At 48.7% G+C, this 25,635-nt stretch overlaps 1 protein-coding gene across 3 annotated transcripts in view; it reads left to right on the forward strand.

Moving 5' to 3' along the window:
* UBE2E1 (ubiquitin conjugating enzyme E2 E1) overlaps positions 1–25,635 on the forward strand; it is a 461,740-nt gene that overhangs the window by 256,374 nt on the left and 179,731 nt on the right. For all 3 annotated transcript variants that reach the window (XM_085630505.1, XM_085630504.1, XM_085630507.1), the window contains one exon: positions 23,708–23,918. In XM_085630505.1, coding sequence (XP_085486631.1) covers positions 23,740–23,918 — 179 coding nt within the window. In that variant the 5' untranslated portion in view covers positions 23,708–23,739. The remainder of the gene's footprint in view (positions 1–23,707; positions 23,919–25,635) is intronic.

Genomic DNA, 25,635 nt, shown 5'->3' on the forward strand with positions numbered 1-25,635 from the left:
GCACGTGCCCAGGCCCCCGGTGCATTGACTGTACATCCATCCAGGGCATAAAGCAGAGGAAACAGTACTCTTTCTATTTTCCACAGGTATAGCGTTAAAATCGTGCGTGGGCTTCCAAGCGCTACGCTGGGCTACTCGTTGAGTTTTGAAAGCCCTAGAGGTCCCATGGTCTTGTTTACAGATTGCATCAGGTATTGCAGAAGGGACGATCAAGAAAGCAAGAATGGCTATTGGGCCCAGAGGCGCCCCTCTGATGCTTCTGAACAGATCAATAATGCAAGGCAGAGCAATGCTTCCCCTCTTCCGGCCGAAAGAGACCCCCCCCCCCCCCCCAGTCGGTGACATAGCCAGGTTACCTGGAGTCTTATCAGTTCTTCACTGGGGGGGCCTTCCTTGGAGTTGTGGGTGGATGTCTGAATTCTGCTCCAATAATCTTCTGGAAAGAGGGCTACCAGGTGGTGACCCAAACGCAGTTTATGCAGGCGCGGCACAGCTGGTGCTCACTGGCGGGCACCGCCGGTGCTTGCTAGCTTCGTCAGCTAGTCCTGAAGTAGCGCTGCTGTTGCTGACGTAGCATGGTCATTGCTGACGTAGCACAGTTATTGCTGCCATCCGCTTTGGTTGGTCATCTCCCTGTGGATTCCTCATAGCTCACAGTCCTTGTCGGCCTAAACCCTCTCGTCCCAATGACATGGATACTCGTCCTGCACCCACCCAGTCTCCTGAAGACCGCCTTTACTGGACTGAGAATGCAGGCAGACCACCTCCTCTTCAACTTCTGTTCCTGCGTCTCCAGAGCACTTGGGCTGTTCAGGCGCAGCCTGTGTGATGCATCAAAATATCTGACCAATCGTAGGATGGTTCTGACCAGCACCTGCCCTCTACCTGCTCAGGTGACGTCAGAATCATGCTGCCCTCCTGCTTCAGCTCAGCTTGTATCGCTGCACTCAGTAGGTCTTTGATTAGATGAACATTGGGCTCCAGTGGGACTGGAGCCAGTTCTCCAAGGCGTGAAACTGTCCATACTACTTTTTGTACCCGGAGTACCTTCTTGAGGTCTCTTCCATCGCCCATAACTCAAAGCATCAAGGCCCACTTGTAAGAGTGCGCTCCCCAGAAATCTGCCAAATTTGGAATCTTCTCAATCTCTTCATCAGGCTTCCTCCAGCCAGGAGCACGGCGTGTGCTCAGATCTCCGGTGAGGACCGCCTGCACCAGCGTCTGACCCCCGGCAGCATCTGTGTGGAGGCCCCGATGTTTGCGACCATTGGTCATTGCATCTTCAGCATCTTCAGCCTCAGGCAGCATCCAAGGCCAGGCCGAGATGGTTGAGGGTGTTCCTGTTCCATCGCTGTTCCTTCCAGTTCCTCCCTGGGTCTCCAGGGTTCCTGTAGCCAGGAGCACGGCGTCTGCTCTGATCTCCTGTGAGGACCGCCTGCACCAGCGTCTGACCCCCGGCAGCATCTGTGTGGAAGCCCCGATGTTTGCGATCATTGGTCATTGCATCTTCAGCGATCTTCGGGCTCAGGCAGCATCCAAGGCCAGGCCAAGATGGGTTGAGGGTGTTCCTGTTCCATCGCTGTCCCTTCCGTCTTGCAGTTCCTCTCTCGTTCTTACCGGGGTCTCCAGGGTTCCTCCCTTTCTGCAGTTTTGTCACCTGGATGCATCAAGCCTCAGGTGAGGTGTACCGCCCTACCTGACTGCCAGGTTATATTCCCGCCTTCAAATCTCGGCTAGTTCTTTATTCAAGTAAAACTGGAGGTGTGATTGCTGTTCAGCGAGGTCCAGTGCGGCTCATCGGGTTGGGCACCTGCCTCACCACTTTGGGGGCTGAAAGACCTCTCTGCTTTGGGCTGACCCCACAAGTTACACCTGATCAACATTTCATTTGGTACCAATGTGTCATGAAGCCTCGTCCCTTCTTCCACAGGAGCCTAGGTTCTGCAGCTTCTTTGAGCCTGGCCCTTCGCGTAGGATGTCCGCATGTGATTGTAAATGTATTCATGTAGCGCTTAAGGCCCTTGACGAGGCTCTGATGTGCTACTCATCGGCTTGAAGTAATTCAGATCTCAGAGTTCAGCCTTTGGGGCGCTGGCAGGGGGGAGCGCTTTACACCCACTCTTTAGGGACTGCAGCAGTAGATTCAGTTTAAATGGCTTCACTCATCGGTGTCCGAGATATATATGTATATTTTCTGCTTAAATGATGTGAATATTGTAAATTTTGATAAATGTTTATTAATCTTTGTTTAATAAATACGGCCAGGTTTTTTTTACGCTCCCCACATCCAAACTTCTCTCCTGTCACTTTCTGGGCCTTGATAGGGTAGGAAGGGGGTGTAGGTGGTACCTGGCCATATACAGATTTGCCCCTCCGTGCCTTTTGGGCATCAGTTGTAGAGAACACCATCGTGTGTGTGTGTCCTTGGCACGAGGTGGTTTAAATATCTTGACATTTCTTCTAACCGTTTTTAAAGCCGAGGGAGTTAATTCTCTTTTCGGCGGCGGCACCAACCCTATAGAATTCCCTTTAAAGGCTCAACTGGAAAATCCCCTTCAGTATCACAAATCTTTTTAAATGTGTTTTTTTAAACACAGTAAGTCGGTCTAGAATTAAGGGGTTCAGGCACCAGGACTCGCTTGTGATTGGTAAATAGCGCTTATGTTTTTGTTGCCTTTTTTGACATTTAGGTCTGTTTGCTTTTTGCTCATTTGAATCTGTTTATCCATGTTCTTCGCTGTGTACTGTGAAGAATAAACGTCGCTCACGTATTTACCTGCTAAATGTGCGCTCATTTGTATCTGCGAACGGTGCTAGTACTGAAAGTATCGTGGCTAAAACAAGATGGCGCTCACCTGAAAACATTAGCATTGTAGTCAAATACATCCGTACTTCAGAAATAGGTATATCTTTTGTGACCCCCTTCCAATCCGCATAGCACCTGGCCTGTCTTAACATGTTGGAAATCACTCCAAAAATGTACCTGTGTTCATTTATTTTCTTATTCCCAGACAAGGAAATAGAGGATTATGTATGTATTTTTTTGCATATGTGAGTAAAAATGGAATACCGGAAGCCCTGTTTCTAAATGGGACCTTGCCAAGCCCTTCTGGCTGAGCTGTTGGTCCAGCTTGGGGCATCATCACCTGCATTGATCAACCCCTGCTGGCCTCTGCCAGTCATTTTCTGTTTTCCTTGGTTGTTCTGGGCCTGTGCAGAAAATGCCAAGGGCTCACCATTGCACTTAGATGGACATTGGGCCAAATGTATGAGTATGATCTTATATAGCGCATGGCTACCCGGAGGCATCCCAGCGCTGAAGACGTGCGGTAAGGAGCAGATGGAATTTATGGGAAAAGCCATGTCTTCAGTTGTCTACGGAAGGAGAGGTGGTTGGTTTCCTGACGGATGGGAAGAGGCAGGGAGTTCCAAAGCCTGGAGGCGTTGTAGGAGAAAAGGCGTAGATGTTGGCTACCCACACCCTCAGTTTGATCTTGATGGAGCTATCTTAGGTCCACAGGCTGCTTGTGCATCCGAGGATAAAGTTTACAGCACCGTATAGTGCCTAGAACTTGTGATTCACCGGCCCCTGTTTTTTTTAACTGTATGTATGCCGAATAATCCCACTCAATTACTTTGTTGAGTCTAGGTTTTTCATATTGAACCTCTACCCTTTTGTGTTGGCGCACTCTGCAGGGCCTTGCCTCCCGCAGTCTGCAAAAGCCCTAAACATAGCACCAGGAGACTTATTTAGGGTAAATGGCTGCACTTTATTAAATATAAATAAATCACTTTGAATTCAACAAGTTGCTAAAAGCTGCAGTATGCGTCCAGTAACAGCTGTTTCCCACCAAGCAAAGCTTGACCGCGGCTGGAGACCATAGCAACAGTGGAACGGAGTGCGTTGCAAAGTTAATCGCACAATATTTGCAGCTGGATTTTTCGACCAACTGGCCATGCCTCTTCAAACCCTCCTAGCCCTGCCAACCCAGTGTATCCCGGCCATCAGTGATCATTGGTGCGTTGGCGTCTTCGTTAGATGCTTCCTTTCCTGATCTAGTGCGCATTGATAGTTCATCGATACTTACTGCTGTTAACACCTGGATTGCTGTAGCTTTGAGGACTGAGTTACTCTTAAATAGTCATCCAGTGGATAAAGACTGAAAACCTATTGGGGGATGTGTCCTCCGCCTCTGAAAACTGGACTTGGTAGGGGGTCCATCTCTAATATGTGGAAACGGCCTTTCTTCCTCTTCCGCCAGCATCCGGAGTGGTCCTCCAAGTCTGAACAGATGGAACTAGACACCTGGTTTGGACACAAAAGCTCATTGAAGCAACGCCACTGTGGACAGGACGGCAGCGCCGTCAGGGGATGGGGTTGCAGGGCTTCAAACAGTGGGATGTGGACGGTAATACTGTGCGGGAGCCGTTCAGGCTGGTGTGTGATGGAATTGTTATTGGACCTCCAAGCTGAAGATAATTTGCACCCAAGCCAGCGCTTCAGATACCTGCAGCTTCGCCACGCACTCACGCCATGGTTGAAGGACTTAGCGGAGCTCCAAGACTTAAGTCCCTCTAAGCCAAGGTCCTTTTATGGGAGGTGCAAGAGCCCAAAATAACACAGTTCTGTCAGTCTTCGGTGGTCAACACCCTGGACTCCGTCCTCCGTTTACAGGAGGCATGGGAACGGGATCTGGTCCCGCTCATGAGGATGACTGGAGGGAGGCACGGGACATGGCCAAGCAACAGTCATCCAGTTGAAATACTTGAATCTTGCCTGTTATACAAATGAAATGAAATGATTACGTGCTTATATAGCGCACGACTACCCGGAGGCATCTCGGCGCTTGCTTAGGGAACCCGTCCTGGTATTCCCCTGTGAGATAACCCCAACAGGGCATCCGCAAGGTGAAAGCCAGGCATCCCGCCGCGAGGGGCCGTCGTGGAGATTAAGCAAGCTATTGCCCAGAGTTGCAGAGTGTGAACTCGTGATTCAAGTAGGCACCGAAGCGAGAATTATCGAGTCCGTGGACATATGGAGTCAAGACCCTACCAAGTCGGGAATTGAACCCTGGTCCCGGGCTGACCTCTGCTTCAGGGTCTGCCTCCTCTAACCAGTGAGCCACACTTCTCCACAAATCACTTAATCTCCCCGTGCCTAACCCAAAAAACTAAAATTAATGAATGTGTCTTCATGTAATGCAACTGGTGCTATGTAAAGCGCTCGGATACCCGATTCGGGTCAAGTTTGCACTATATAAAAACTCTGAAATAAGGGAATGCTTGTAGAAGATGGGGTGGTGGATTCACCACTTTCAAGATGCTGGACACAGAGACCTTATTCACCGGATCTGGAGGTGTGAGGGGATTGCCCTTTTCTGGGAAGATTCTCTAGGCAAGGTGCCGGGTTGGTAGCTCTCCCAGGTCCCAAAATGGCTTTTACCTGTAAATGCGGATCTGGACAGCAACAGGTACAAAATGACTTTGTTGTGGTTCGGCTTCGTGGTTGCAAAGATGGACATTGCCAAAAGGTGGAAAGACCTGGGATCCCCTCATTGGAGAGATGGTAGAAGGGACTGGATCATTGCACGACATTTGACAGGCCCATTTTACTGGCCAGAGTGTGTGAGCAGAAACACCTTAAAATATAGGTCAACTGGGGCCCATATAAGGGGATCTGGGTGGAGCCGAGGGGGCAAACGCCCTGGACTCTGAAATATCCAACTTTAATGTAGATAAGTGAATCGAAGGGAAGAGGGGACTGCAGACTACGCATGTGTTCTTTTTGACGGGCCACAAACTGAGCTGATACACGATTTTTATGTTAGATATTACTCCTTTTTCTTTGCTTATAGCAAACCTCAAAATGTGCTATAAAAAAAGATTGAAAACCTATAGTGTTTTCAGGATAATCGGAATTTGTTTATTCCGATTATCCTGTAATTTGTAAATTTCTCATAAATGTTCTTAGGAATCCTTAAAATGCACCTGTTTGAGCTATGGAGACCATATTTGCGTGCTCTTCCTCGGGTAAGGTACAAAAGTGGGTGGTGATGGACGGAGCATCCGAACCAATCAAACACCCACACCCAGTCAACAGGTCCGGGTGTGATCCATCACCGTTCTTTAGCCCACTCTGCCACCCCAGTTCAGACATGGCCATATGCAAATCAGTCTGACCCTGTGCCTCATGGGAACAGTCCAGCCCGAACTGCCAAGCCAGGTCCTCGCTGGACCGGAAACAAGCATCCTGGGACCAGTTTCTGGCATTTCAGCCGTCTTCAGCCAGGCTTGCTTGAATTCAGTGGCAAAGTGAGCAAGGGACTCACGTCTGAGCATACCCTGCCAACTTATGGCGAACAAAGCGGTACAAAAGGGGGAATGCACCTGTTTGGGCTATGGAGACCGTATTTGGTGCTCTTCCTCGGGTAGGGGGCGCACCGATGCCTGCCTGGAGACCCCAAGCTCCGCCCACCATCAAAACACACAGACCAAGAATTACCCAGAGACAACCGCATATTGAGTTTGAGAAAACACTTCTCAGACTGTATTAATTATTCAACGGAATTGCATTAAAACCTGTTTTTGATTGCCATCACACATTGTACATACTTTACATTAAAGATCAAAAGAGGTGTAAACGGATATCCGTTGGAATCACCTAACCAACATTGTTGGAGTCATGTTTGTCCACCCCACTGGCACTTAGAGTACTGGCTAATTGACCCGGGAGGCCTGGTGCAAGCCAGCTCCACCCCCCCCCCCCCCCATATAATCTCTACAAGGCGAACTCCCCCGCTCATGCACGAGGAGACGAGCCCAGGCCAGCTGAGCCCTCATCCACCCCTGCCAGTGCAACCCGGAAGGGATCCCCCAGACACCCTTCGGGAGGTGGGCCAAGCAAACGGGGCGGGGTCTGGGTGTCCTCGCGCAAGCTGCCGGTCCCAACACTCCCAGGACACTGCCATAACCTACCTGGAGAGCCAGGGACGATTGCTGTCGCGCGCTTCCCTGGCCCTGCCTTACAGACCTCTGTCCTTCTGCCCGGACTTGATCAAATATTTAAAGCCAAATGCATCCAGAATTGGTCTGCCTTCTTGTTCCAGATGCCAAGTTATCCAAACCTAGGTCCATCCCCTCAATAAATATGACAAATCATTAAAATACCCGAAGGAAAAAAAGCTGAAGAAACAACACGACTATGAAAAATAAATACATCTGCCCACTTGACCTCCCCGAATCGTGAATCGGGGACGGGAGGGCTGGTTCAAACAGCTGGTGTCCCGGAGCAGCATGGCCTGCCGACTGTGGCACCGCAAACCAGGAAGCAATACTGGTGTTCCAGAAATCTGTGGCTTAAATGCCCCTTCCTTAGCCCCAGCCGGACGCCCAGATGACCCTGCCAACCAGTAGGTGCCAAGCGCGGTATCCCGGGAAAGCTGCAAAATTCTGATGAAGACCCCAAGCGGCGAAATGCCGCTGGTGCGCCCCTTCCCGTGAATAGGATTCGCCCCCTCCTGTGGCCGGGCCCGCCATTACGGCGCTCCCATCTGATGGTGCTTGATAGAAACGTGCATTTTACCCCGCCCTGGCCTCGAACCCCTCCAGATCATTGATGGACCCTCATTGAAAGCTCTTCTGCTGCAGTGGTTGGGCCCACATCCTTCTGTGTCATCTTTCGCTGATGTTTATACGCGTTTCAACCTCTGCTCCCTGCACTGTTTCTTTAATCTTTGTTGGTTGCCCACCTTGGCCTGGCTAACAAAGAAGGCCACTAGCTCCCCCTTGAAGAACCCTGCATCCTTCGCTCTCCCAACCCCTTGAAGAACCCTGCATCCTTCGCTCTCCCATCCCGTTGAAGAACCCTGTATCCTTCGCTCTCCCTTCCCCTTGAAGAACCCTGCATCCTTCGCTCTCCCTTCCCCTTGAAGAACCCTGCACCCCTCGCTCTCCCTTCCCCTTGAAGAACCCTGCATCCTTCGCTCTCCCTTCCCCTTGAAGAACCCTGCACCCCTCGCTCTCCCTTCCCCTTGAAGAACCCTGCACCCCTCGCTCTCCCATCCCCTTGAAGAACCCTGCACCCTTCGCTCTCCCATCCCCTTGAAGAACCCTGCACCCTTCGCTCCCCCTCTGTTGATAGTAGCTGTAAGGGTGATGGAGACAATGGCAGTTCTACAGGTCTGGGATGTTGTGGGAAATTCATGACGTCATGGCAGCTGCCCACGAGGGTTCAGCCCCTGCAGTGAAACTGGGTCACGCCTGGCCTCGGTGTCTCATGATCCCCGCAGGGCTCCCAACAGCGGCTTCATCCCAGTCCGGATGTTTCTCCGTCTGTGGCTGCCTTGACCGTTCCATCATGGCCGACCGAACACTGCAGCGCCTGTCTTATTTACTGTATATGGGCTACCTTTGTATGTGCTCACGTCACCTGACTTCAGGTTTTTAAACCTAAGCCGAGGACACTCGGGGCATTCTAAATGTTGAATGCGTCAGGGGTCTTGTGGAACTGGAGCTGACGGTTATATATGGCATTATCGGCATCCGTGTAGCGCTCAGTCTGCCATTGCAGCGCTAGGTCTCCAGGAGTGACGTTCCAGGAGGTTCTGAGGTTTCCTTCTCAGACTGCAGTCTGGTGGAGCTTGTGAAGTTGTGCTATTAGAGTGACTTGGTGTGTGCCTAGCTTAGGCCAATGTGCCAACTTTGGTGACTTGTGCTGTTGAATGAGGCTCAGGGTTGGCTGCAGTTGAGTGAGTCTAAATTGCGCTAAGGTTTAGATTGTGGATGACGGGTGCGCTCTAAAGTTCTTCCTGTTGGTCCCTAGACGGAGGCGTTTGATTTTTTTTTTTTTGCCGCATCAGTGAGCATGCTGACTTAATCAGTTGCTCCTTAAAAGATCCCAGAAAAATGAAGTCAGACAAAAAAAAAAAAGTAACAGTTTCTAAAATAACAAAATGTATTGTTTAATGTAAATGATAAAAGTGAAGAAAAATAATTTCTTTAAATTGTTTTGTGCAAGTTTTTAAATTACTAATGACCAGCAGAAGGGGGAGTGTAAACCCAGTGCCCGGCAAAAAGATGTGAACTAATAACAAGTGAATTATGCCCTTCCACAAGTCTGTATTGAATTATCAAGTTTAATTAAGGAAGCAAATTAGGCTGGAGAGGAACATGAGGCACCCTAAACCCTGCAGACAATTAAAAGAAGCATTAGGAAAGCCAGTAGTCTGATCAAACTAGAATGGTGCTAAAAGCATTAAAAATGCCCGCTGCAGGCAAAACTATTTCGAAATGAGATTGCTTTTGTGTTTAAAATTAGGCCAGGGCGGTAAATTCCGTTTCGCTTGCGGAATTTGCGGAATTTCGGTGATTTTGCGTTCCGCGGAGAACGCGAAATTGCCCAAAATTCTGCTTTCCGCGACTTCGCGAAATTTTTTCCTGTTCGCGTTCTCAAAACGCGTGTTCGCGAGATATTTCTACCCGAGCACGCAAACAGCAACTGTGAACAGGAAAAAAGCATCGCGAACAAGCAATTCCGCGTGTTCGCGGAATTTCTGCATGTTCGCGGAGATTTTTTACCGTTTCGCGGAGATTTGCGTAGCGCGATTACGCAAATTCCGCCCACCCCTATTTAAAATGCCTGGATGAAATAAAAGCTTGACATGTGCGTCAGGATTTACGTTTCAGATGAAAAATAGTCCCTCATGTATTCCAGTTGCTGTGGAAGGATACACCTAAAGAGGAAATAGAAATGAGTTGAAACTGAAATACTCTATTCCAGTGTCTGAAGGTTCCAGACTCAATGGAGGTAACGACAGAAGGAGGCTGAACCAATACCCCCTTAAAGTACATATAGAATATAATATGGTGGCCAAGAATGGTGCAAGCCTCTTTACGCTTGAAAGCTAAAAATAGTGCATTTTATAATAATGTGAACTTTGTAAATATCATGAAACCTCAAACGACCCCAAGCGTAGCATGTATGCATTTTTGGGCTTCTCTCGTGTTGGGTTATGCTCATTCTGCGTATAGTGCCTTCTGGCTTCCTTTCAGTAGCGCTGAAGGGAGCACGAGAGATTCATTACAAGGACCAGGAAAGAGGAGCTGTGTGGAAACAAGAGGGGTGCAGTGAGTTGCCTTATGGATGGGGGGGGGTCATCTGCACACAAATGCCGGTATGCCGCTGCGCGAAGGGATCCTGTTTTGTTGGTAGTTGCCCATGGGCATCTGGCCAGCTGTGCCGGGTAGTGGGTGATGGTGGACAGCAACAGAAGTGATGAGCTAGATGTTTGGTGGAGGAAGGCCTGGGTCTTTGGATTCTGTAACTTTTAATGAAAAAATCATATTAATTTCATTATCAATGGCGTTATTTTCTGATTTAAAAAAAAAAATTGTGTTCTTTTTTTGTGTAAATTTGAGATTGTATTACTGTATTCCAACTTTGGAAATTCATAAAAAAAAAAATCAGCCCATTGTTTTTCGGGGGGGGGGGGGGGGTTAAATATTGCCTGCCACTCCCATTCTTACGCTCCACAGCTGGTGACGGAAGCCATTTTTCTATGGGAATTGCAGAGGGTCATTAAAGTCTGCTTCAGTCAGTGCAGAGTGAGGCAGCCGCCATCTTGCATGAGCTTTAATTTATTAACTGCACACTCTTTCTTTGGGTCCAGAGTTGGGCAATTGGCGACTTTAAGGCTTTCTTTTGTACTCCAATCTTTTAATAAAGTGCGTCCTCCTTGCTCCCCATACCCTCAAACTCGCCTTTTGCGGCCCCAAGTAAGATTCTTCATATTACACAGTATCTAAAAGAGAAATGGTCTTGTGAGCGGTAAAATAATTTGGGGACAGTTGCAGGATGCTGATCTCCAGATAGTTGGCCAGCGGTTGTGGGGTGAGTGTGTAGCTATCCAAATCTTGAAATGTCAAGAAACCTCATTAGTCTGGGATGATTTTAATTGTGAACTGTCCTTGTACGTTGATGCCGCTTGCAAATTTCCTGATTGATCATTAATTAGTACAGTGGAAACAAAAGATGTCCAATTCTTATTCGGTCATAAAATCTCAGTGAACAGTGTAAAATTGGCTCCAAGTGCTTGTACTTTACAGGGTATTAATACTTGTGTAAATATAGGACGATTAGGAAGAATGTGATAGCTAGCTATTGCTCCAACCCTGGTGTTTTGCAGTCCTTCTTTTGTGTTAGTCATGAGATTTGAGTCAATCGGAAATTGGGCTATTGTCTTCATCTTTATAGGCAAATCAGAAGCCCGGGCACGTAACGCCCAAGTCTGAGGCTAAATTTAAAAAACCCCTTGACCAGAAATGGTTTCCTTGTTTTGATTAACGTTGCTCTCTTGTAGTTTAAATTACATTTCCAAAAGTTGTGTCATGCAACAACCTATTCAAATGGCATAATAAACATTTGCATTTAGGTCTGCGCTAACCTAGATTTTTTTTATTTTACATATATATATATATATATATATATATATATATATATATATATATATATAAGTTTACTTATAGGGCTGTTCAGCCACTCCAGTTAATCACCGGTCTGCTGTTGCGTCATTCATATTTTCCTTCCAAACACTACAGCAGAAAGGGTGGGGCTACTATGGGTCAGCCCTCTTTAGCCATTGGCCAGTTTCCCTGTGAGTGACCGCGTTCTGCTGTTTCACACGGTGCTCATAAGCACAGAAAGTAGTTCCCTTTATTGCTAGGGATTACTGTGTCATTGCGTTTTTTTTTTTAGATTAAAATTTATTTGACTCAATATGTAGTTAAACAGTCATGAGAAGACGTGTTATCAACGATCAAGTCACGTGGTCATTTTTAAAGAGAGTAGTTGATATTATGAATCAATACATCTTTCTCTCAAGCGGGTGCAGTTTCAGGGAGCACATACCCTGGGTGAAGCAGCAGATAATTCTAATGAAAATCGGAAGAGGCTTCCATAGTTTAGATTCATGGACTGGGAAAGGTCCTAGATGGAGGGTCGTGGGCCATGAGCCCCCCTCCCCCTTCGAGGGGTAGTCCTTTTCCACAATAGCTGTTTGAGAGTTCTGGGGTGTAGGTGCTTGTATATTGAGCAGGCAGTTTTATAGCTTCAAGTGCACCCTGTCTCTTCCTTCTCCTTGGAGCCATTAAGTCACACAGTAGTGTAGTCCTTAAACCACCTCCCGTTGCACCGCCCCTAACCCACTCTGGGGGTACCCTCTTCCATCCACGGTGTAACTCCTTAGAAGAAGTGCTGTCCGTTTCAGGTGTTCATATTTTTAGCCATCATCTGGATTAGATATAATACAAAAATACTCACCTGAAAAATGTTTCCCACACGTGCAGCGGTCATTCTGTTACCAAATCGCATCCCCTTTACAGCTCCCGGTGGTACCAATTATGCACAGCTCCTGCCTGCCAATCAAAAGTGGTACCTCTGAGAAGAGCTCATTTCTTTTTTTTTTTCTCTATTAAAAAAAAATAACTGCCCGGGAAAGTTGTATTTTCGTGTGAAAATCTGACAACCCAACTACGTTTAATCAAAACTACAACTTTGTAAATTTGGGACATGTACTGTTTGACATGTTTCTGGAGTCTCCCTACTGGGTTAATCATGCAGATATAAAACAGGGATAGGGTGTGTGTTAAATACCCCCCACCAGCTCTGTAATTAGTGCAGAAGCAGAGTTGGGTTTATAAGGTTTCTGCATGTCATCGAGGCACAGTTTTTTTCAGGTCATGTCTTTTCTTTCTCCGTTCATTGTTTTCTTGTGCGTCTGTCCAGTTGGCTCAAATGAACGGGGGCCGAGACTACAGGAGAAACAGCCTTTACCACGCAGCCAGAACCCCACAGTGCCTTTACAACACGGCCATACAACGAGCGCATCGTTATCACGTGTTCCTTTACCACGCAAGTCGTCACAACTTGCTTCAGGTGCATTGTTGGACTAGTGTTGGATTTTAAGTCCAACACCTTCCCTACTGTTGTGCAGACTGGAATAGTATAATTTACTATTCCAACTCTAAAGTCCAGGGTCCCCCTGAGGCAAGTCATTGTAACGATTTATGTGGTAAAGAAACGTGTGGTAACAATGAGTTCATTGTATTGCCCACATGGTGAAGGCATGCACGGTAAAGCGCACGAGTCGTTCTGTCATACAACCAGACTGCAACTCCCAGAATGCACTGATTTTGTTTTTTGTTTTTGTTAAAATGAATAATCCTGGTTATTGGTGGTCATCTGGATTAGTCATATGCCTCCGGCATGCATTTACTCCTGTTTGTGGTAGATTAAATTAACAGGTGTGATCGTTGGAGGGAACCATGTGTAAATGCAAGTGGTTGGTGAGAGGAGTAGGCATTGTTAGGTTGCAGTGATAGGGATTTACAGAGGGAGAGATTGTGAGCTATAAAGTGGGGTGTGAGCCCTTTGCAGAAATGCAATAACAGGGTTTAAGGGAGACAGGCTGTACTCGGAAAGAGACGACGTGCAGAGGATGAGAGGCATAGAGAGGGTCACCCTGAGCAAAGGAAGGCGAGGAATCCATCGAAAATTCTAAGCCACGGTCAATTTCTTTAGCAGGTTTCTAGGAATATTGAAGAAGGGCCATTTCTGAGATAGCATGCGATCTGGGTATTTAAAGCTATAGAAAGAAGGAACATTAGGTTGTGCTCTATATAGAGTTTGCTTAAACATGGGAGTTTAAGTGTGCATCATTTACACATTAAGATGCCGAGCCTCTTGTGTGCCAAGCCCGTGGCAGCGCTTTTAAACTCAGTCTGGAGTATCCCAGCTTGGCACGGGGTCTGTACACCGTGCAGGTAGAGGTGGCGCAATCTCCTATATGGAAAGTTAAATTTAATGACCCGCCCTCGCTAGTCCAGCATCACTGCACTAAAAGGTTGTTTCACTCACTGAAAAGGAGTTGTATGGTGCAGGATGAGGGTTGGTCGGGACCTTTTGTCAGGGCTTGAAGAGACCTGTAGAAGGACTCTGCCTTTGTCTCTTTTCTGGTCACCTTTCAGAGTGGCTGTCGGTGCCCAGGTGCAGATCACTCACTCCTCTTTGTGCCTCTGTTGTGGGTGCTTCAGGCTGGAGACGTCCCTGCTGTGAGGGGCATCCCTCTATTCAAAGGCTGTGTCTGGAGAGTGGCGTGGAGAGAATGCCGAGCCAGCTTCCCCAATCCAAATATGCAGAAGTTTGCAAACTCGCCCTTACGCTCTAGTGTTTGAGTTTTTTAAGTATGGCTTCAAAGACTTACACCAGCCCACAAAGTCCCACTGAACCCCGCACTCTGCAGCCCCTGGCCGCATCATTCTATGCCACCAGTATCCGCATCCTCCTGCTTGGACCCATCCTTCGGTATCGGTAACTCGGAGCATCCCTTGCCAACGCTGCACCAATAGGCTGCAAGCACTCGTTCGCATCATCCCCCAGTCACCCAATCATAGGCCCCAGCATCAGGACCGCTGTTTTCCTCCCGACCGGTGTTGTGAGGGATGGTATGCACCCTAACCCCCAACCGAAGCCTCTGGGCACCACCACAGTCCCCTCCATAAGAGCCATCAAAGAGCAAATGTTTCCTCAAACTCCTGACATTGCTGTTATCCCCCCAGAGGACCTGCAAGAAGCCTCGGGGCAACACCATCTCCCGGCAGTGCCTCACACCAGCACCGCTGTTTTACCCCAGAGGACCTGCAACCACTGTCTGCAGCCCACGGCCCACATCAGCCACCAGTGCTATCACCCAGCAGAGGAACCCTCAACCAGCCTCTGTGGCCCCGGCCACCCAGCGCTCTGCGAAACCTGCATCGTTCTCAACCTCAGCCCCTCTCACAGGTCCCAGCACCCCAGGCCTAGTCACCCAGGCTCCCAGAGCGATCCCTTAGTGGTTTGAGGCTTAGCTGGGACTCAGAAGAAATGTCTCCACAGCAATGGAGAGGTGAGCCACACCAGCCCCATGTGCACTGCTCCACACTAACCCCTGGTGCACTGCTCCACACCAACCCCTGGTGCACTGCTCTGCACGAGCCGACCCAACCCACGGTGCACTGCTCTGCACGAGCCGACCCAAACCACGGTGCACTGCACTGCACGAGCCAGGCCAACCCATGGCGCACTGCTGTGCACGAGCCGCACCAACCCAACCCATGGTGCACTGCTGTGCATGAGCTGTCCAAAACCCTGGTGCGTTATTGAGTACGAGACGTACCAACTCCTGGTGCACTGCTGTGCCACCCCCAGGTGAATCACTGCATGAACCGTCACAACCCCTGGTGCACTGCTGTGTACGAGCTGCGCCAATCTATGGTTCACTACTGTGCATGAACCGTCCAAAACCTTGGTGCATTATTGAGTTGGAGACGTACCAACTCCTGGTGCACTGCTGGGCCCCCCAGGTTAATCACTGCATGAGCCTCGCCAACCCCTGGTGCACTGCTGTGCATTAGCCTCGCCAACCCCTGGTGCACTGCTGTGCATTAGCCTCGCCAACCCCTGGTGCACTGCTGTGCATGAGCCTCGCCAACCCCTGGTGCACTGTTGTGCACGAGCCTCAATAACCCCTGATGCACTGTTGTGTATGAGCTGCACCAGCCCCCGTTGCACTGTTGTCCATGAGCTGCACCAATCCATGGTTCACTACTGTGCATGAGCCGCCCAAACCCCTGGTGCATTACTGATTGAGAGTTACCAACTCCTGGTGCACTGCTGTGCCACCCCCAGGTGAATCACTGCATGAACCGTTGCAAACCCTGGTGCACTGCTGTGCACGAGCTGTACCAACCCTGGTATATTGCTGCACCAAACCCTGGTGGAATACTATGCATGGGCTGCGCCAGCCTCTAGTGCACTGCTGCGCAGGAGGCGAACCAACACCTAGTGCACTATTCAGCATGATCCTCCTCAACCCCTGTGGCACTACTCGGCATAAGCCAGCCAATCCCTTGGTGCACTGCTGCACCAACAACTGGTTCACGGCTGTGTACGAGCCGCACAAACCCTTGGAGCACTGCTGTGCAAGAGCTGGACCGCCCTGTGGTGCATCACTGCCTGACCTGCCACAACCCCTGGTGCACTGCTGTGCAGAAGCTGCGCCAACCTATGGAGCACTACTGTGCATGAGCCATCCAATTCCCTGGTGTATTACTGTCTGAGATGTATCTAGCCCTGGTGCAATGCTGTACCACGCTGTGGTGTATCAATGCATGAACCACCACATCTCCTGGTGCACTGCTGTGTACGAGCTGCGCTGACCCATGGTGCACTATTGTGCATGTCGTGCAATCCACTGGTGCGTCACTGTGTATGAGACCTACCAACCCCTGGTGCAATGCTGTGCCACGCTCTTATGCATCACTGCCTTGGGGAGAGGATGTAGTCCTACGGCTAGAGCGGTCCACGTCGAAGCTGGGGAACCGGGTTTGAATCTTGGCAACAACGCTCAACATCCAGTGATTCTGGGCAAATCACTTAATCTCCCCGTGCCTAACCAAAAAATGAATGTGTCCTTGTGTAACGAAAATGGTGCTATGTAAAGCACCCTGATACCCGATCTCTTCTGGTCTAGTTTGCGCTATATAAAACTCTAAATAAAAAAAACGCCACAACCCCAGGTGCACTGCTGTGTATGAGCTGTGCCAACCGATGGTGCACCACTGGTGCATCACTGTGTATGAGACCTACCAACTCCTGGTGCAATGCTGTGCCACGCTCTGATGCATTACTGCCTAAACCGTCACAACCCCTGGTGCACTGCTGTGTACGAGCTGTGCGAACCCATGGTGCACTACTGTGCATGTCGTGCAGTCCACTGGTGCATCGCTGTGTATGAGACCTACTAACCAATAGTTGTATGCAGTGCCACGCTCTGATGCATCACAGCCTAAACTGCCACAACCCCTGGTGCACTGCTGTGTACGAGCTGCGCCAACCCATGGTGCACTACTGTGCATGTCGTGCAGTCCACTGGTGCAGCACTGTGTATGAGACCTACCAAGGGATTTTTTGGGAGTTTCTAGCCCTAGGAGTGGGTTTGGGATGAGTAAAGGAGAGGGGGAGGGGAGTTAGTATAGTGAAATATGAAATTAATTTGAGTGATGGACATTTTAGTCTTATTATTTGGATTTAAAAAGAATAGCAGAGGGATCGAAGAGGGAATGAGGGACAGAGGAGGGAATGAGGGATAGAGGAAGGAAGGGTCTACATTCTTTTGGGGTTCATAGAAGTAGGAGGGGGTTTGGGATGAGTAAAAGGGAGGGGGAGAGTTAGAGAGAAGGGTTTAGTAAGGCTTGTTTTGGAGATCTGAATAGTAAAAGAGGTTTAAAATGATGGTAGGAGGGTAGAGGAGGGAAGGGTCTATAAAGAACTGTTTTTGTAATCCTGGTAGTGGTTTGAAGTTATTGAGACAGTAGAGGAAGAGGTATATAGATACATAAGTAAATGGAAGGTATATAGATGCATATTGAAGGTAGTATATGTAGATAAAAATGCATTAAATACATTCTGACTTTTAAATGTTGTTGTACTTTAAATCAATGTGTTTTATTTTTTTGTAATTCAATAGTGAATCAATTGTAGATAAATTACGATGAAAGACTTATTTATGCAGTCACTTCTATATATGTTAAAAACACAGAATAATGTAACTATGTAATACATACATTTGTTAAGCAGAACTAACAAAAATATATGTTCTTAAAATGTAATTTTGATACGTTTATACAAAGCAATAAACATATGTAGTTCCATATCTATGGTACAAATAGATGCTTATATACAGAGGGATATGCTGTATATGTTTGCGTATGGTGCCTATGTGGGGAAGAGCCAATTCTTGAGTAGTTTTCTGAAGATAAGGTAGTTGTCTGTGGATCTTATGTTGAGGGGTAAAGAGTTGTTCAAAAATAAACTCATTCTCATCCCTGTCGTCAGGTGTATGCCCGCCCTCTACCAAACCGAGTTTCTGGAGGACGAGGACTGGTCAGTGATGAAGCATGACACCGGGTTGTGTGTGAGACCAGTCCGTCACATTTTGTGAGATGCCCTCATCCACAAACTAAGTCCTCTGCACCGAGGTCACTACTCTAGGAGCGGCACCATTCTGTGTTGAACATTGTGTTGGAGGCTGACCTGCTCCTAGCGCCCCGCGCCTCTAGTTCCCTCCCCCGGGAACCCCTGGGGATAGTGTGGCTGCTTGAACAGAGAAAGATGTGCCACCCATTTTTTCATATATCTTGGGATTTTGAGGCGAGGTGCCACTCTAGAGTGGAGGTTTCTTTGTTGAATGTATTTGGTGATTTTATTTTGCTGAAGAGCGGTCCTGTTCCATGTATCGCTTTGTGGCTGATACAAACCAGCTTGAATGTGGATTTTCTGGCAACCGTTAACCAATACAGGGCTTTTAAGGCAGGGGAGGTGTGGGCTTGCAGCTTTACATGTAAGAGTAGTCTGGCAGTTGCGTTCTGAATCAGTTGCAGTCTTTTCATAGTTATTAAAGGTGATCAGTGTTGGAGGCTACTGGCGTAATCAAGTTTGGACAGAACAAGAAAGATGGTAGCCTGGACCTTGTGTGGAAATCCCAGATGGGGGAAGATGCATCACAGTTTTTATAGTAACAAAGCTTGATCTTGCTAGTTTGTCCACTTGGGCATTCTTTGATAACTTGGAGTACATGGTCATTCCGAGGTTTCTTACTTCCTTCGATACTTTAGGCGGTGTTCCCAGATCATCTGGCCAGGCAGTGAGAGGGTCACAATATTTCCAATCGCCACACATGAGTATTTCTGTTTTGGAAGCATTTAATTTGAGATGGTTCCACGTCATCCATTGATCAAAGGCTCTGAGACAGCTGACAATTGGTTAGAGTATTTGCCTGTCATCTGCATAGTTCTAGCATGTGAGGTAAAATTGATTGATCAGTGCCGGTAATGACTTAATGTAGAGGTTAAAAAGTATGGGTGAGATAATAGTGCCTTGAGGGACCCCTGCTTTTGTTAAGTATGGTTTGGACGAGAAAGGGGGGTATGGATGACATTGTTCTGTTGTGAAAATTGGATGTGATAGTCCAGAGCAGTCCCCTCTGTCTGCTTCGTATGCTTTCGATGTAGTGTGGGTTTAGAGTCCCTGGCCACGCCAGAGTGTGGGTTTAGAATCACTGACCATGCCAGAGTGTGGGTTTAGAATCACTGACCACTCCAGAGTGTGGGTGTTTGGTCACTGACCGAGCCAGAGCCTGGCCGTATAGTCACTGGCTGCGCTAGACCAGCCAGGATGACCAGTGGGCGAGGCACCGCCCGGTCAGCCAGGCGGGGCAGCTGTGAGTACCAGGCTTCATCGTGCAGGGATCCCCGATCCGCCCATCCGACCCGACGTCACCCCGTCCTCCTCACCCGTCTGTGAGTGAGGATGGGTCACCCGGTGGAGTCCCTGTTCTGGTGCCAACTGAAGGAAGTGACCCGATTAGGGCCACCCGGGTCACCCGCGACCACCTCTCAGCCTTCCAAACAAAGAGTCAGTCAGACAGTAGAGAATGCAAACCAAGTTATTTATTAGTATTGCGCTGCAGCGGAGCCCAGTCTGACCAGCCTCCAGAGATGACTGCCGACGGACTCATTGCCCCCAACATGATATCGGGTATTCTTCATTTCCAATTCCCCCACGTACACGCCCAGACTGGAAAATTCCAGTCCGTGCAACAGCAAACAAAGGAGGCAAACGAGGATGAGCTGTAGTCCTGGGGCCGGGTACACACTATCGCGGCCCCAAGGTTGCTCAGCCCGTGCCTGCCATTGTAGAAGGTGGGAACGGGTCTAACTAGCCGCAAAGGTATGTTACAATAGAGAGTACATTTATTAGTGCAGCAAAGCTCGGACTTGGAGAGATATCCGGCAAGGAGACATCGAGGCAGTTTTATGCTGAGGGAAGCGATGTGGGGACAGAAGCTCAGCTTCGATCATGGGACCTATATGTCGGCAATTAAGAATGGCGCAATGAATGCTAACTTAATGCAGAACGAAGTATGAGCAATAAGACAATTACATTTTCAATTCTAACACGCCGCCAGAGCCTGGGCCTAGAGTCGGTGGCCTCGCTGCCAAAGCCTGGGCCTAGAGTTGGTGACCGGGCCACCAGAGTGTGGACCTAGAGTCACTGGCCGTGCCAGTTTTATCACTGTGACGAGCTTTCAAAAGTGAAATAGGATTCTTTTAGGGTCTGGTCAGAGCTTAGAAGCGAGCTAGTTTTCCCGTGCTTAATTTGTAAAAAAACAAAAACAAAACATAAGTGCTAATGTCAGGAGACCACCACAGCTTGCACCACCCTTTGCCACTGCCAGCGCTGCCAATTACAGTATCTACTCCACTTCTAACCGTCCTCTGCTACAAATGTAAATGTCCAGTATTTGTAAAGCGTGAACAAGTACCTGAGAGCGTCAAGGCGCTGGGGGCTGTCAGGAACATTTAGCAAGCTATTGCCCAGAGTCGCATGGTGCTGGGCTGATCTGCTGCCTGCGTCGGGGATCGAACTGCGAGCCCCTGGGTTCCGGAGTCAGCCGCCCTGGCGCTGCACCACACCTCTTCCCTCCAAGTGTGACAGTTCAGACTATTCAAGGCCCCCAAAGCTATAAGAATGACTTGGGCAGCTGGTATTAGTTGTTTTTAATGTACATTGAATAAATAAACAACTATTGTTCTGCTCATCTTTTAATTGCAGAAACAGCGCCACCATGTGGCAGCTGTAATAAGTGCTGGTGTTGACAATGAAGTGCCAGTGCCGAGCACTGGAAACCACTGGCTCAATTTAAGCACTGTAGTGTACTATATGTACTCTACAAACCCCAATTCCCGCTGTGTGCCAGACCCCCATTCACAGCCTGCTGGGGCTGTCTGTTCCACCAGGGCCCATCAATGCACCAGATGCCCAATGTCCCTCATTCAAACAGTTCCTGGTGCTTCATATGCAGCAGACCCTTACTGCCCCCCATTGATCTACCTTCAGGCGCTACCCACAATGCACCAAACCCCTGAGCTCTTCTATTCGCCTGACTCCAGAAGACCACTCCCGACTTGACCCTCAGGGCCCGCAGTGTAACAGAAACTCAGATGTCCACGCTACTGGTGCCCACACCATGGCGGTGGGTCCGCAGAGCAGACTCCAGGAGGCCCTGGGATCCAGATTGCATCAAACCCCCACCATCCCATGCACGCCCTCACAATGAAACCTTCTCTATCATAAAGCTCCAGGCACTCTGGTGCATCTCTAGAACCCCCCAACAAAAGCCTGTCTGTAAAACGCACATCAGCGGCACCGACTGCACCAGGCTCCGACTAAAGCGAGCCTTTTATATCTCTGCGACAGAGGACGCTAAAAATATTACTGCTGAGCTTTTCAGAACATTTCATAAACCTATTAACCCTTTCTGAGGCAGCAGTGCCCAATCTCCAGCATGGACGGGCAGAGTGCTCTCCAGCCGAGCGCCCCTCTTAACCAGCCGCCACCAGGGAGGCGCTTGAAGCAGCCATGGTTTAACACTTGCCAGTGAACGGTCACCGTCCATCGCCACCTTCTAAGCGCCTGCTGCGCCTCAGTGGGCTTCGGGCCTTGAAGGGGGAGCATGCACCAATGATAAAAGTGGTGTGGTTTCGGGACCCAGGGGAAAGGGGCTTGATAGTGTTTTGACTGGAGGCTGTTGCCCAAAGTCTTCATTGAACACCAGGGGGTTTCTACCTCCCTCTTGTCTGAGCCTTAGACCAGTTAAAACGTTTTCCATCTAGACGGAGAGAATCACGAAAAGGTTTCTAGTGGCCCTCGCACACCCTATTGGTTTCATGCTTCATCATCTGGTTTCACCCTGGTATCTTGCGTTTCCACCCAAAAATATATATATAGAAAACCTACATCCATCCCCACACAGTCGTGGGTCTCCGTTGATAGCGCAGAGTCTTCAGTCAGATACCAGGCGTGGGTTCTATGGGGTAGGACAGCAGTGTTGGTGTGGGGTCACCAGGGACAGCTGATGCTGTTTGATTCTAGGGGCGAGGGGGTCGATGGTGGTGGTTGGGGGGATACGTTTGCCCATGGGCTTTTGACGGCTGATGCTGCATGTTCTCCGAGGTTTTTGTTTGTTAAAGGGCAGTGGCTTGAGACACTTGCTCCCAGTTCGTGGTCCTCTGTGGTTGCAGATGTCCCTAGTCCGAGAGATAGGATGCTCTATGGTTGGACATCTGGTGCCCGCTAACTGTAGAAATGGCAGCTTGAACTGCAGGTGTTGCGGTACAAGGCGGTGGCCTAAAGGGCAGAGGTGGTGCTAGTTTGTGAGGGTGGCAATTGTGTTGGGTTTGAGCATCCCTCCAGACCGGTCATCGATCTGTGGTTTCTGATCTGATGGTTTTGCAGTTTGGAGTGGGAGCGGCATGTGAGGTATTTGTGATGTGTGTTGTTGGTGGTGTGCCAAAACCTCTCTTAATGATGCCCGTTCGGTCTTCCCTTCATACCGCCTACTCCTTCGTGACTAGTAATGTGGGAGCAGTAGGTGTGAAGGTGCTCTAGGGAGGGTAGTTGTGTGTTGAGGATTTTGATTATTTGTGAGTGAGGGTAAGTGAGAGTCATGTATCGATGGAGCTACTTCAAAGACAGTAACCCTTGCCTACAAACCCATGGTCACTTATCTCAAGGGTTTCAGGATGGGTTTTGCTGTGTGTGTGGTGTGAGAGGGATGTGTTCATCTGGTTTGCAGCGGGTGTGCTGTCTCAGAGTGGTGAGGGTTGTGCTCTCTGTTTCCAACAAGAGTTGTGCTTTGTGAGGGTGCTGAGTAAGGCTCGTGTGCTCCAGGGTTGCAGCACGTGATGTGGTGTGCGTGATCTTGGTGGATGAAGGTCCTGGTCTCCTTTACTTCAGCAGGTGTTGTGCTGTGGCAGGGTGGTGATTGACGGTTGTGGCCTCCTGGCTTGCAGCAGATGTTCTGTGCGAGGGTGGTAGGCGAGGGCTATGGCCTCTTGTCTTCCGGCAGTAGCTGTGCACTGTGAAGGTGGTGCTTGAGTTTTGTCTGGTCTTGGGTTGAAGCAACTGATGGGCTTTCTGAGGGTGATGAGTGATGGACATATTCCCCTTTATTGCAGCAGGTCTAGTGCTGTTTGAGGGTGGTGAGTGTTGTCCTGCATGAGGGTACTGATTTAGGGTTGAGGTCTCGGGCTGCAACAGCTGTGCTGTGTGAGGTGGCGAGTGCTATTTTATTTTTAAACAAAAGGTTATTGTTTTCAATTTAAAGCATAATGCACAGCGACAGTACATAGTTAATAGATTAAAAAAACGACAAGCAAGCAAATACATATAATAAGATAAAAATGACAAGCAAGTACATATAATAAATTGGATAAAAATGGCAAGCAAGCAAGTACAGTCTGAGTGCCAAGTGTTATTCTGTGTGAAAGTGGTGTAGGCGGTGAGAAGGCAATTTTCTAGTATAACTCCAGTCCTAGAATATTTGAGGATACGTCAACTTTCCCTAAACTATTCCAGGAGGCCTGTTTAGTAGTCTAATGCAGAGGATTTGAAGAATGGGCTGAAAAGTAGCGTTTTGAGTTTTGGAAAGTGCTGCTCTGACAGCACAGCTCAATGAAAAACTAGGTATAGCATGGTCTTGCGCGCAGCGGCAGGCGTTGTGCGGTGTTGAGGGTGGTGATTGGTGGTCACAAATTCTCGTCTTCTTTCCAGGCCGCCTCCCACCAACGGTTGCTGGTCTCGCCATGTCGGATGACGACTCGAGGGCCAGCAGCAGCTCCTCTTCCTCCATCTCCTCCAGCCTGCAGCAGCAAATAGAGCGTGAGCCGCCCAACCTCAACAGCGCCCCCACCCCGCCCAAGAAGAAGGAAAGCAAGGGCAGCATGAGCAAGAACTCCAAGCTGCTGTCCACGAGCGCCAAGAGGTGAGTCCAGGACCCCTGCACAGAAGGGGCGCGGTCACTTGGAACCATGAGTCCATGACCCCTGCACGGAAGGGGCGCGGTCACTTGGAACCATGAGTCCATGACCCCTGCACGGAAGGGGCGTGGCCACTTGGAACCATGTACTCGGAGGAGGTTCACCGCCGGGCCCTGGCCACAGCAGATATTGTTATTTGCAAATGTTTTGTCAACCTTGCAGGGCCTTGTGTGCATTTGAGTTGCATGGTTGGAGACAATATCTATTCCTAGGGCTTGGAGAATAATCCCATGAAAGAGGTTATTCTCCTGACACCAGTACTTCAAATGGAAAAAAATAAGTGCAGGTACTCACCAAATTAAGATATGGACTATGGGGTGGGATTTGGGGGCGGGGCTACAGGCAGTGCTATGGAACCCGGCCAGGGGCACACATTTAATTTATCTGAGATTTAATTGGTGTGCAGATATGTATAATGATACTAAAGCATTTCCGGTATATCTTGAGTATTCCTTTCCCCTTAGACGTACAAAAAGGTACATTTGATATTAAAGTGGGCTTCTCATGGTGCTAAACCTAAATCGCAAAACTTGCACAATATATTTTCCTCAACATTTTTGGGAACCATTTAACTATGGTTAACCCTCTCGTCTCACTGCCACTTAGCAGACATCACCCAGCCCCTCCTAGATGGTCTAGCTTTGCCTCAAAGCTCCTTACTTGTTCTAAAGTGTGATTCTCTCTTTCTGGAGGTGGGCAACCTGCTGAAAGCTCGAGCCAGGATGCCAGGCTCTGATCCAGGTCCTCTTGCACCTTCAAGCCCAAAATGAACTGAACTTTGATGTTGCATCTACCTGCCAACCAAACTCTAATCTCCTGTGCGAACAATAAAGACAAAATAGTGAACTTTATTGTAATACAGGAGAGAAAGAAAGATACAGCCTCCTAGAGGCTGAATTGCACAAATTGGAAGCAGAAATTCTGGGAACAATCCCGGCTTCCCCACTGACCAAACTGTGATTCCAGACAAATATATTATCTCACCAATCCTCCATTTTCTTCGTTAACATATAGGATAGATAGTATATTCAAATACAGAACTTCCAGATGTGTACTGTACAATAAAAACTTGTGTTAGATTAAATACACTATAATGTTGCTTCATTCATGAAAAGAAAATAGGCCATACATAATGTACACATAAAAATCACCTTGCTTCCTAGTTCACTAATGGCAGTGTTGTGACCGTGAGAGCAAGAACTCCTCTCAATGCTGTGATTTAAGCTTCTGCACCAAGGTGTAATGCTTCCATGGGATAAAACAAACACACTTTTATTCCAGTGGGAATGTTTTCAAGGCTCCACTTATGCACAGGCTTTTAAGCCCAAGCTATACTTCTTGATTCGGCTATGGCTGGGCTCCCCTTGTTAATTTGTCGGTTCTCCCACCTCTACCCTGCCCAGAGCCCCTGCATTTTCCCCAAGAGAAAACTGCTTCTAAAAAACACGAAATACAGTCGTGCTGAAACTGCGGAGAAAGCAGATCTGCACCGGAGAGAAAGTGGCCTCGCACTTGCTACATGCAGACCCTTTCACGTGTGCGCTTTCTGGGCAGAGTGTGGTAATTCAAGGCTTGCAGCTGTATATCTGATGCTGGACCCTGCAGACAACACGCACTCATGAAAGACACACCCGCAGTGACATAGAAGCACTGATGCGTGCA

Source organism: Triturus cristatus, chromosome 10, assembly GCF_964204655.1.
Source record: "Triturus cristatus chromosome 10, aTriCri1.1, whole genome shotgun sequence".
NCBI lineage: Eukaryota > Metazoa > Chordata > Amphibia > Caudata > Salamandridae > Triturus > Triturus cristatus.